The following is a 13,979-nucleotide window of genomic DNA, read 5'->3' as shown; positions in this document are numbered from 1 at the left end:
TTCCCTTTCATCGACGGCATGTGAACATGTAAACACGCAAGCACACGAGTACACAAACAAGCCGCCGTGGAACGTACACAAAACCTTCTGGCTTCAGAAAAAATACACAAAACATAGGGATGAGCTGCAAACCACAAAAAGGGATCTGGTTTCAAACTGTGCTCTAGGCTTATTTATCACTGTGGTAGCCACTGTGAAACACATACAGCATGACTGGGAACCCAAACTTGTATACGATGTTTTGTAGTTTTGCCCTCTAGGGAGAATCTGGGAGAATATGTATGTGAAAAACTGCTCTCAACACTTGACCTTAGAGAGATTTAATTCACTAAGTAGTTGTTTTCCACGCACTCTTTCCACCATGAATTCCTCCCCGCAACAAAGAAAGGCAGCCGTGCAGCGCAGTGAAGGGGTTAATGATCTCTGGAGTGCCCCAGCAGCAGATGTTGGAGGCATGGAGGTGAATAGAGATGAGGTTTTCTCTATAGAGCCTCGGCTTACATGACGGACACCTCTAATGTTCCCTAGTGTGTTAGGACGTTGCTTTTCCTGTTACAATGAGCTGGGAGTCTCCCGTTCTTAAGTCTCACTTTAGTAGACTCACTTTTTTTTTTTCTGCCCTGATTTATCACGGTCCAAAAGAAAACTATAACGCAGGATTCTGGCTGTCTGAGTTAAAGGTTGGCTCGCTTTTGCTGGATTAATTTAACATGTAAGCTGCTCAAACGCTGGATACCTCATCTGCAAACGCTCAAGGTGCTCATGTGAGGAGGCCTTTTTGCTGTAGTTACCCCACTGGAGTGGAAAAGGGGATTTCTGAGGCCCTCGCTCTCTCTCTGTTCAACCCCCGGTATTACCCCACTACTAATTATCACAGCAGAGGAGGAGACGAGAGGAAGGGAGAGAGGAAAGGGGGAGAAGCTGCTTCTCCTCAATATGCTTTCTATAAAACCTACCGAGGCTGACTGGGAGTTGGGTGGGTGTGGTGGTAGGTTGGGGGAGCAAGGTTAGATTTCTGCTGTGTACCCAGCTTTGCCTGTATGTGTTTTTTACCCCCCCTTTCACTTCAGCATACCCCCACCCAGATGGAATACACACACAAACCATATTCACTCTTACCACACATATGTAGGCTCTCCAAACTCATGCTGTCACATAACCCACTGCCATAACCAGAAGTTCGGTTACTTCCTTAATCTGATCATTTACTGACTAAAGAATTAGCACAGTAAAGTTACAATCTTTAAAAGGGGTAAAACAAGTCTCGAGCCCAAACTCGGTGGAGTGCTCCTTTAAGTATTCAGTTCTAGTTGATTTGGCAAGCACGCTTTAATAGTACAGGTACCTAGTCATCGCGATGTCACCGAAAGGTTTGTGGACTGCCGTTTTGAAGCCTCGAGTTTGGCATTTTGGCCGTCGCCATCTCTCCACTGTTCTCCTTATGTTCGATGTCTTTCTTGTCTCTTAATTCTTTATGGTTAACTTGTAATTTTGTGGTGAAATTCCTAAGACTCCTGCTCTTCATCTCTTACATTGGAAAGTTTGTGGACTCTTCTGCTAGCTTTGGTTTCTATTGTGTCTGTTTTGTACCATTTGAGTCAGAGTGTCTACATGGGAAATTCACTGACGATGCCCACTTTGCTAAAGTAAACTTCGAAGCCCACTTACTGTTGCTGCGAGACACAAGGTTTTCTAGCTTCCACTCTTTCTATGCAGCAAAGTGGCATTTATTTATTATATATCATTTATTTATGGCGCACCAGAAGTGACACGAGAGGGTGGAGCTAAGTCCATCCGAATGCTGAATAGGACCTTTTTAGGCATCCAAAATGTTGATATTAACTTTAATAAATTGAAAACACATTATGAAAGGGTTAAAGTTCTACAACGAAAACACAGACAACGCCGTGGTAGCGACTTGTCAATCACAATGTAGCCACGCCCTAAAGCGTCCCCTGCTTTATGGTCTATTTGACTCTAAATGGGACCATAATCTACTAAATGAACATCATGTTGTATTGAAGAAGACTTGAAACTAGCGATTGAGACCTTAAACTCATGTTTACAATGTTTACTGAGGTAATAAATCAAGTGAGAAGTAGGCTCATTTTCTCATAGACTTCTATACAATCTGACTTCTTTTTGCAACCAGAGGAGTCGCCCCCTGCTGGCTGTTAGAAAGAATGCTGTATATAAGAAGTGGACATAGTCACTGTGACGTCACCCACTGGTTTGTGGACTGCTGTTTTGAAGCCTTGAGTTTGGCATTTTGGCCGTCGCCATCTTGGTTCTTTGCAACCAGAAGTGACACGAGAGGGTGGAGCTAAGTACAACCAAAAAGGAACCAAAAACATCATAATTTATTTTCATGAACTGTCAATGCCTTCGACTTCTATACAATCAGACTTCTTTTCGCAACCAGAGGAGTCGCCCCCTGCTGGCTATTAGACAGAATGCAAGTTTAAGGCACTTCTGCATTGGCTTCACTTTTCAGAATCGGAGGTTGCAAACTGGTTCAAAATGACACATGTATCGACAACTGGGCGCAGCAAACACGCCAGACATGCAAAAGAGGAACTCTTGTATCTGTTTACAACACAGTCAAACAAGCTGTGGACTGAGAGGATTCATGATGTAACATTGTTTTCAAAAAGAAGACAGAAGAAGTTGTCCGACGTGGTGATAATAAACTCATGAAAATAAAGAAATAGTAACAAAAAATGGAGTATGATATAATGGTAATCTTAAGGATTATAACTTTATTCCATTCACATTGGATTACTCCCTAACAGCGAGTCTACATTTTCAATTTGTCATAAAATAAAACAAAATTTTACACTCATAACTGATATTCTTATAGACATTAACTATTATTCCAGACCACAATCAACCCAACCAGAACTTCCACTGTACCGACATTTTCTACAACGTGGGGATCGAAAGGCAGCTGCTGTGGGAGAAACACAAGCCAAACGGTTAGGCAAATATCCTCCTGATAATTAGGGCAAACAACAAACAACACCCTGCTAAACGCTCTGGCAAAGGACGTGTGAACTTGAAACATAAGCACGCAAATAAGCACATATACACAGAGAGGTGTACACGCGTAAATATAAAAACATGCAGGTGCTCGCTATTTACAGATTCAAAATATGAGTACATTTCTTTGGATTAGCCCCGTGCTGAAATGAGGTCAGATAAACAACATCCAGCCACAAACGGCTCTGAGGGAGACAGGCAAACAGACCTCCAACAGCAAACAACTGTAAAACAAAAGAGAGGGCAGAGGTGCAGGCAAAGACGGGAGAACTTAACTCATTCCTGACAGCCAGACAACATACTTGCACACCTCCGCATCAATTATCTGTGTCTGCTTTGCTCTTCTATATTTGTCTGGTATTCACTGTACCACGGAGAGGGAACGCATGGCAGAAAGGTGCAAATGCCAACAAGTTAGATGAAAAATGATAAATATGTTAAGTTGGATCAAAAGGCTTGAACGAGCAGAGGTGACTGTGCAGTGTGCCGGTTTGGTGATGCTCTACAGGGCACTTTTGGGACAAGTCACGACATGTCCTTATACACCTCGCGCGCCGCACCGCAAGACACCCACCTAGGTGTTCCCATAGAGCCTGCGGGGCTCGATTCTCAGCTATGATCACCATGTCTGCCATGCCAGGAATGGAGAGGGATGGAGAGAGGCGGGTAAGAGCAGAGCAGAGAGAGAAGATATTAATAGAGAGGAGTGAGGAGTTTGTCTGCCAGCTTCCCTGCAGAAATAATACCCCCTTTCTTCACCCTGCCATTTCTCTCCTGAATGCACAGGCACACGCACACACACATTCAAGCGTTGGCTCAACACCCACCCCCCCACCCCACCACCTTTTAACCACCCATACTGCTAACACAGCCAAGCCAAAGATAACCTCTAATTTTTCTTTAAACGGGCCATTTCACACGGGCCGTTTATTCCTCAAAAGCAAAGTGTGAGTACCGATCGTTCAGAAAAGAAGACCTAGAATCAAGAGATCCCCATCTGACAGCTCGCTACACCCACTACGCCGAGGAAACAACAACAAAGGGCCAAGGTGGAAGGGCAGTCAGTGATAAAGATGAGGCAGTGGACCGAGGAATGAGCTGATAAACACACTGACAGGGAGGATATTTGAGGAATTTTGAGGGTGGTCGCACGTAAATCCCGACGGTAGTCGAGCTACAGCCGATTAGCATGACATGCATCCCCAGAATTCACACCCGCCTTCATTGACGTGGTCGAGGAATCTGGAGGCCAAATTACACCGTGTTCCACTGACAACACACCGGAGGGACTTGTAATATGTTGACCCTCACAATCCTTAATCCTAAGCCCTAGTAATCTCACAATAGCATTTTCATTTCTCATTTACATGTGCATTAAATCTGGTAAAGGAAAATTCAATAACGCAATTTGCATTTTCACTACTAGGATGGGCATTGTCTGACAAATGTATGTAAGTGGGAAATGAAAATGCTGAGATTATGTTTTCCTTTTAATATAGTCTGCCAAATGCTTCCATAGGAGTGGGATGACTTTTAAGTCTGGGAGTGCTGTGATGAAGGGAGTGAGTGGGAAAAAGTGTGTGTGTGCGCAGCCAGGGGAAATGGAAGAAGAGCGTCACTTAAATCAGACCGTCAGTGGTCAGTTCCAACAAGTCAACTGTTTTGGGGCAAACTTTATTGGCCCAAAACAGCTGAAGTTAGAAATAAGTTAAATGCCAGAAATGTGATGCAATTCAATGCATCTATAACTGCAAAGCGGTAAAATCGCATGTGTTCCCTAAACAGACACAGGTTGTAACCAGACCAGTGTTTCCACATTATCACCTCCTTTTCCAGATAGTTTGCCAGCTAGTGGAGCTTTCCCCTTGGCTCTCACTGAGACAAACCACCTCTTTAACCTATGACAACTAGAAGAATCTTCAACGGCTGCTTCGGGTTATTTAATTTACGCTACATAGTACAACTGTGCTTGTTTAGCTTCTTGGGCACACCAGATGCAGCCTTTTTTCCAGCCTGGTTGGATCAAGATAAGTCGGAGTAGTGTAGGAAGATAAAGAGACGGAAATGTGTTCTAAATTATGCTGCATGTGCTGCGTCGCTGCTTACTTCCCTCACTCCAGGCATGCTAGGGAGTGAGAAAGTAAACACGGTAATGGTGGATTCTGAAATGATTAATCTAACCTGCACAACCTGACTCCTTTCAACGGCGCTGAGCACATGCAATCACTCTAGTCTGAGGTGAGAAACAATGGCTCTGCCTGTTACCTGCTCAGGACAGACACTACGTCTAGAATCATCTACTCCTGCATTCGAGAATCCCCGCAACCGGTGGCAACGTAAAACTGACTCCATGTGTGTGTATCTGCACGTATATGTGTGATCACCGTGCTTGATTTTCCCCTCTTAGCAGCTGGCATGACTAGAGGAAACATGCTCGCTAGGCTCCATTACCAAAGCCTTGTTGATCCATCCCTGGCTACGTCCTGAGGGTGACTGGCTGGGAACACAAATCTTTGGGAAAAGGAAGGGAGGGGCAGAGGGATACACTGATGGTACTTTCTAATAAGAGAACAGGAAAGGGACAATATTTCCGTGACGGGAGGTACGATGGAGGAAGATTCCAGCGTGTCATGTGAATGATGCGAGTGCAGGAAAGCAGGAATATACAGGAGTCTGAGAGCCTGCTGCTGTTGTTGTTGCTACACCTTCTATGCAGAATTTCAAGAGCATTCGAATGAATAATGACGCAGGATGTGAAAAATCAAGATTCTTCTGGGCTCCGTAAAAACATCAGAGCACTGCCAAAGCATCAAAACGGTACATGTCATTAAAATACTTCCACGGTTCTATTTTGGGTTTTGGTTTGTCCAGGGGTCATTTTTACCCTCTGGCTGTTCCACCGCTTCCTCTGACCTTACAAAAAGAACAAACAAACTCTTGTCGTGGGGAAAGCAATTCAGAGCTCTGTGTCATCCAAATATCTCCACTATAAATCAGGGCCGGCAGACGAAATTTGGATTCCCCCCCACACCACCCTACACCCCCAGCCGCTTTATTAATCGCAAATTAATAGCACATTTTTTATCAGTTGAAAATGTCCCTTAAAAGGAGATTTCTCAAGTATTTAATACTCTTATCAACATGGGAGTAGGCAAATATGCTGCTTTATGCAAATGTATGTTTATAATTATTACTGGAAATCAGTTAACGACACAAAACAATGACAAATATTGTCCAGAAACCCTCACAGGTACTGCATTTAGTATAAAAAATATGCTCAAATCATAACATGGCAAACTGCAGCCCAACAGGCAACAACAGCTGTCAGTGTGTCAGTGTGCTGACTTGACTATGACTTGCCCAAAACTGCATGTGATTATCATAAAGTGGGCATGTCTGTAAAGGGGAGACTCGTGGGTACCCATAGAACCCATTTACATTCACATATCTAGAGGTCAGAGGTCAAGGGACCCCTTTGAAAATTGTATATTGTTGTATATACATATATATATTTTTTTTTTAAGAGGGCGAAGGTGGTGCCCTAGGTGACCACCTATATGGCCTATGCCTTAGGCCGGCCCTGCTATAAATCACATTTGGTTGCTCTAGCTGCCTGATAGCAGACACAGGGCAAAGGAAAGAGTTGAAGCAGTACAGGGAATGAAAGATGGAAATACAGAGAGGAAGCAAATGAACGGCGAGGGGGTCCAACCTCCTTATGGGCTGTTTACCCAACAGAGTAAATGAAATGATAAACCGGAGGCGGTCTTGCTAGAGCGTGGCGCTAGGCAGCGTGACCGAACAAGAGGAATGCTTCTTCAGCGAGCACCACTCCCTGAGCTGCCGGAGGGAGGGAGGCCTGAGATCACTTAGCCCCGAAGCTTCGGGCCGCCGACCCAGAAAACTTAATTCAGCTTGATTTAATCCAGTCCCTGATCAGACGCCGAGAGAGACAGGCCCGGTTATGTTTGAGGATCTCTTGAACTTCCCCTTGGCCTAAGAACAAAAAGGTGTTTGTCTGTGTGGTGACTGTGTTTGGTCCAGGATGTAACTTAATGCAATAGAGCAAATTTTGCAGCATTAAAGCAAGATTAGGAATAAATTGATGCTGATTTATGTTTAATCAGTGAATGAAAGTGATACTACACTCTGTGAAATTAGTCCAATTATAATAACACACAACTGAATGTGAGTGCGTGCTTGTCTGTGCGTGTCAACATGTGTTCAAAGTTTCCAGCTAACCTGAGTCATCTTTGCCAGGTCCAGGGAGGGACGCTGCTCTTGGGCGTCTTCAGGCCTCCTGCGCTTCATGCCGATCTTTTTGTCGTTCAGCACACAGGGCTGTGACTTGCTTCGAGACAGACACCCCGTGCCCCTGGCTCTCGGGCCGGCTCGCCTCCCCAGTTCCGGGGTGGAGTCTGGAGAGCTGGCCTCCGACGCCTCCTCTCTCTGGAGCTCTGGCAGGCTGATTTGCTCATGGGAGAGGGAGAGGGGCCTGAGGAAGTGGTGTTGGTGGGAGTGGTGATGATGATGCGAGGAAGGAGAGGTAGGGGAGACTGGACAGGCAGTGAATTGAGGGTGGAGAGGCAGTCGCTGGTTGAAGAACGGCAGGTCCAGGGCTACGTCTGAGGGGATGCTGGAGCGGGAGGGCAAACTGAAGCTGGAGCTACGCTGCATGGCGGGAAAATGACCGCTGGAGAAACCCCCACCTCCTCCTCCTCCTCCTGCTCGCACACTCCCTCCGCTGTGGCACCTTCGTTTCTCCACCGTCGTCCACACCCGGGAGCCTTGGGGCCTCCAAGATGAGCGGAACCCACTGAGTTCATCAGAGAACGACAGAGAGCGACACTGGCGTTTGCTCGGCGGCGCCGCGGGAGCTTGGCTGGTGGCTGTAGTGGTGTAGTGAGCAGTGGTGGACGCGGCGTGGGAGAGGGGGGCTGTCATGCCGCCGTCGCCGAGGCTGAGATCTCTTATCAGACTGGTGATTGCCGTGGCGCTGCCGGGCTCCTTGGCCCAGTGCCAGCTCCCCGGCTCCGGCATCACATCCCAGAGGCTCTCCAGACTGGCTCCAGACTGGCAGGGAGCTCTCTGCTGGATGGCACAGCTCTGCCCCAGGTCCAGCCACCGATCTGCCTCTGCAACATTCAAAACATACAAACTCACTCTCATTGACCTCAATAGCAGCCCTTTTTGTAGGTCTCTTTCTTATAAGCAAAACTTGCATTATGTTAATTACAGCAGGATGAATTCTAGCGTAACCCATTTGTGCCAAAAGATTATATTTAGTATGATACGGAAAAATGACACAGCATTTGTTCTGATTAGTCAAAAGTCTTGAAATTTGGTATGGTCATACTTTGAGCGAGTATCTAACAGTAGAACTTTAAATTTTTTTTTTTTAAACTAATGGAGAATGACTCCTCAAGCGAATGCTTTTACCTGCTGTATGACATATAATAGTTCCGTGCACCTTTTATTTATATGGAATATGTAGATAGGAGCCCCTCAAATGTGTGTACTGGAAATAATAAAAATCCCTAAATGTTTACTGCTTATTCTAGGGTATTTTCTACCATTTTTGGTAAAAACAAAAACAAACAAAAAAAAAAAATAGTAGTCCCATGTGCCCAAAGACTAAATTTAGTATGAAAAGAAAATCTCACTTTTCAACCAAACGGTTTTACCGATTATGAAAATTTCTTCAGATTTGAGCTTAGGCAAACCCAGAGAACATTTACATTTAAAAGGAAATTTAAAATATCAGTTGCAGGTACAAATAGGTTAAAGAAGGGCAATGATGACTGGAAGGAACATTTATTACTTAACCACACAGACACAAAAGGCACAAACAAACAGAAACAAGCTGAGGGCAAGAGGGAATGATTGCTGTAAGGATAAACTGGGGATTATCGTCTGGTGAAGAGACTGAACATACACTTATTGTAACTCTACAGTACATTTAGGGCTAGTTACACACCGCAGACATTCACAAGCTTTGATGCATCTAAACAAATACTTTGTCATCAGTCATTTGCCCTATGATGACTGACAGGATTAAGCCTAGAGGAAAAGAACACTGCAGCTGCGCAGTTCAAACCTGTGCTGCTCATGTGGAGCTGTACTGAAAGCTGACAGCAAGATGAAAAGAATAAACAGACAATTCAAATCTCATTGCATTTTAAGTAGGGCTGTCAAAGTTAATGCGATAACGCCTTAACGCGAATTCCTTTTAACGCCACTAATTTCTTTAACGCAACTTGCGATTTTTAAGGTTGTAGCGGACTCGGTTTCAAAGCTAGAGTGAAGATACTGGTATCATATGAAACTAGAAATCCTAAGAAATTCATTGGTACCAATCATGTCATACTAGATGTTGTGAAGGAGGCTAAATAATGCTCCAAAACTGCGCTAAATTAAGGTAGCCCAGGACCTGCCATTAATCAAGATACGTTAATGAAAATGGGTTCTATGAGTCTCCCCTTTAGTTTTGGGCAAGTCATAGTCAAGCCATCAGTGTGATGGTACATGTCCACAGGGGCGTTTTGGCTTGATGGGCTGCCACTGGACACAAGGCACTCTGCACCTGATTGGACGAACGCTTTCCCTCGTGGGCTGCTGCTTCCAGCTTTCAAACTGGACCCAACATGGCGGCTCGTTTGGAAACTTTCTTCTCTTATATCACAAAAATAATTCAACGAAATGTGTTTCTGAAAACATTTTATTTGAGAAATAAGCCATGCAGTTGATGAATCTGTCTTTATTTTGGATCAACAACAGTTAGTTTAAAACTTTCTAGGGAGTTTCCAGAGGCGGCGACTCGCACCAGACGCCCCTGATTTGCATAAAGTAGCCTAAACCTCAACTTTATGCAAATGAGGAGCAGCCAACGTGACACCCTGCCTCTCAGATTGCGCCGCCACGCTACCAGAATGCATTGCACGGCTGCTTGCATAGACAATGAATGGGAAGCGTGGAAAGGACGGAGGCTGTGGACATGTACCATGACACTGACAGCTGTTGTTGCCTGTTGGGCTTCAGTTTGCCATGTTATGATTTGAGCATATTTTTCATGCTAAATGCAGTACTTGTGAGGGTTTCTGGACAATATCTGTCATTGTTTTGTTTTGTTAACTGATTTCCAATAACAAATATATACATACATTTGCATAAAGCAAGCATTTTTGCCCACTCCCATGTTGATAAGAGTATTAAATATTTGATAAATCTCCCTTTAAGGTACATTTTGAAAAGATAAAAAATGTGCCATTAACTGTGGACAATCATGTGATCAAATATTTTAATCGATTGACAGCCCTAATTTTAAGACATTTATTTATTTATTTAAAAAGGATCCCCATTAGCTGATACCAATGGCACCAGCTAGTCTTCCTGGGGTCCGAAATCATGTACATTAATTTATCACATACATACTATATACAACATCACATTTGTGTTACACTAATAACACTCAAATTTTCAAACATATATAAATTTCAAATTTCAAATTCATACACAAATCTTCCACAATTTTTTTTTTTTTTTTTTTTTTTTTTTTTGTTTAGCCTCAAGGCCCATCATCAGGGAAAAAGGAACAAAGAAAACAAAGAAAACCATTAATATTTAGTATGTCTGAAGAAGTTGGTTGTTTTTTATGACAAATGGGGCATTGATGATGATATATTGTATGGTTTAGTGGCTGACAGCATGACTCAACAAGTCGTGCCTTGTCGTGATTATTTTTCACATAAACAGCTGGAGGACATGAAGAGAAAACCTCAGCTCTAAGTTGGGATGACACCAGACTCTTCTGTTCAGCATTAGTCTCCATTACTTTCATAGTTACGGACAATAATCCAAAATTGTCTATGGTAGAAATCCAAGATCACAAATGAAATCAAACAGTTCCTCAGTACAAAGCAAGCCGTTCCACCAAATGTTATGGGCGCCGCTTTTGCGGTATCCAACGAACGAGCAACATCCCCACTCCTGACTATCTGAAACCTTGACCTACAAGACTGCCGACTCCAAAAACTTCATATTACGATAAGAATCAGCCAGTGAAACAGTTGGCAAGTCACTCCCACTAGTCAGCAGGATATGCTTCAGAAAGCAGTAAGACTTGCCAGCTGTCTCACCATCCGCACAAAAGAGTCTATCACACAGCTGTGGGAGATAATACACCTACAGTAAAGAGCCGTAGTGGCTTGAGCTACCGAGCCAAGTGGTGAAGTCGTGAATCTATTGAAGCTCTTGGCAAAAAGTTCCCCCTGCTGATCCAAAATCCCGTCCTTTGGCATGCTCTCTCTCACAGGCTGGTGGACGGAAATCATTGTTTTGGGCGGACAAACAATGCACGGGGGCAACAGTGACGACCTGACAGGAATGTTAGGAAAACAACTCGACAAAGGGGAGAAAGGGATGAACTTCAAAAGGCCACCCTTTGAAAAGAAAGAGACAAAGTGTTGGTTGAACTAACAAGACATGCCAGACAATGTCAATGTCAACATTGACGGTGGAAACGGTGAGACACGCTCCTCCCTGTGACGTCACCCAAGCTTTGAATTTACAGTAGCATGTCTTTTAACACAGGGGGGCGATTGCTGCAACACTAACAGAGCCAAAGGGAAAATTGTTGACATAGGCAACAGCATATTCAATTACAGTTGACTCCCATGGGAGTGGTGTGCAACGTTGTGTGGAGGCAGGTGCACCCTGACCATGAGAGGGGAATGAGTGACTGACAGAGAAAGGGAGAAGTGAGAGTGGATAAACAATGAGACGCTTATAGAGAGGGCCGCTGACGTTGGCGGTTCAATTTATCAAGGGATTAAAAAGGACAATCCATTATACTATTGTTATATTTGTGAAATGATATTATGACAAAGGATCCCACCTCAACCATTATTACTGTCCGGATCTTGAGTGAATGCAGAAGACAGAAAGATGGGATTTTTGCATGAACGAGGAAGCAAAGAAGGAAAGACTAACAGAAAGGTATAAATAGAGATAACCCACCCACAGTTCCACAGGAGAAGAGGGTGGTCCCTCTGCTCATGGTGTGGAGCTCACGCTGTGGAGGACAGGCAAACAGAAGGGCCGACAGTCAGGGAGACACAAAAAATAAACCAAAAAGTGCAGAACAAAAGTCTCATGTTTGCAATCAAACCACGATCAAATGAGAAGATCGATATTGATTTCATCTCTGTATGTTTAATACCTTTGTAGGTCCAGTGGTGGAAAGTAACTAAGTACCTTTACTAAAGTGCAATTCTATGGTACTTACACTACAGTTGAGTATTTTCAATTGTAAGCTACTTTATAAATGTACTCCACTATATTTGTAAAATACATATACTGTAAAATGCAAATGCATTGTTATACAGATTAACCTACCCAAATGCTGCAAATTAACCTAGCCAACCCAACATATAGAATAGTTATAGTAACTGCTTACTTTAAGCTGCACTAATCAATATCAACAACAGATCAAATGACTGCGTTTGACTTAGGTGTAAGAAAATATCGCAATATCATGTTTTGCGATACTGTATCGATTCTCAAAAATGCAGTATTGATTTTTAATAGTTTACAAGCAAAGACTGACTCAGTCAATACTTTATTTCATTTGCAAAGACATGCGCCCTCTCAGTGTATGTACCCTCTCAAAGTAGTGCTATGATGTTGGATGTTACTGTGGTAAATGCAAATGCAGATTGTACTGTTCTGATTGCATAATAAAGTAACTTCAGATTGTATGCATATGGTGGTGTGTTCTTTTTACTACTACTTGACAGTTTTCCTTAAATTAGATTTTGAAAATTGCAATATATCGGCTTGCTTACTGTATCACAATATATCGTAATATATTGAATTGTAACCCCTGTATCATGATACGTATTGTATCGTTAGATTCTTGCCAATACACAGCCCTAGTTTGACCTACATTCAGCCAGTTTTACTGAACACTTCTTCTGCCACTGTGCTACGGCTAACTTAAAAAAAAGGCTAAAAATAGAAAGCAACTGTCTGTCAGAAGTGTCTTCTTTATGTGTAATACAATGAGCTCATTTCTTCACCATGTTATTCTTTTAAGCAGACTCAAATACTCATTACACAGTTTGCTAAAAATTTACTTCAACTTGTAAGATGATGCTGGACGATAATTTCACCCTGTAGAGTCATCTTAACAAACACACCACACCTTCTATACTCGACAAGAGCAAATGTTATTTGTTGATTATATAACAGTTTCTACACACACACCTATTTAATCAGACACCTATCCTCTCTCACAGTTCATTACTTACAACATGGGTGGTGGCTGTCTGGACAAAAGACAAAAGGGAAATGCCATGATACATTGATCTGACTCACCTTGAGGTTATCAACAAAACAAAAACACTACACTAAAACTTCAGGCCCAGCATGGTTAACCCATGAGGGGAAGGCAATGTCATGTGTTATATTAACTGAGTTTACAAACAAGATTCATAGTCTAATCTAATTAGGCTCTCAAGGTAATAAAAAATAATAAGAGAAACCCATTTGCAAGGCTTGTTGACTTTTCATACCAAAGTCATCTTGATGTTAGACAAACTATTTAGCCTATAAAGTTATTTATAGAGGCAGGGAGATAACATCAGTAAGGGTGAAAGCCTTGATCAGATTAGACATTTTACGCAACTCATCTGTTGTCTAAATGGTGTGGTGAGATAAAAATAAAATGTAAACCACACTATTTATTGTATTTTATTACACGGCTTTGTAGAATACTTGATTCTGATTGGTCAATCACGGTCTGTTATTTCTTTACAGCAGACCGTTGCTATGTATAACAGACTACGTTGCTATGGGTGCAGTTCTGATGTCACATTCTGGCGGGCCGTTTTTGTGTCAAAATATTGATGTCTTAAGTAAGTAGCCGTGTAATAAGCGGAATA

At 43.0% G+C, this 13,979-nt stretch overlaps 1 protein-coding gene across 3 annotated transcripts in view; it reads right to left on the bottom strand.

Moving 5' to 3' along the window:
• The window catches only part of LOC141773948 (protein FAM53B-like), a 30,086-nt gene that overhangs the window by 3,032 nt on the left and 13,075 nt on the right, over positions 1–13,979 (bottom strand). For 2 of the 3 annotated variants that reach the window (XM_074646147.1, XM_074646149.1), the window contains exons 3-4: positions 12,055–12,109; positions 7,282–8,174 (exon numbers count right to left, since the gene is read on the bottom strand). In XM_074646147.1, the coding sequence (XP_074502248.1) occupies positions 7,282–8,174; positions 12,055–12,109 (948 nt within the window). The remainder of the gene's footprint in view (positions 1–7,281; positions 8,175–12,054; positions 12,110–13,979) is intronic. The other variant, XM_074646150.1, reaches the window with a different exon arrangement.

Source organism: Sebastes fasciatus, chromosome 9 (assembly GCF_043250625.1).
Source record: "Sebastes fasciatus isolate fSebFas1 chromosome 9, fSebFas1.pri, whole genome shotgun sequence".
Lineage (NCBI taxonomy): Eukaryota > Metazoa > Chordata > Actinopteri > Perciformes > Sebastidae > Sebastes > Sebastes fasciatus.
This window is presented reverse-complemented; position numbering and strand designations above follow the sequence as displayed.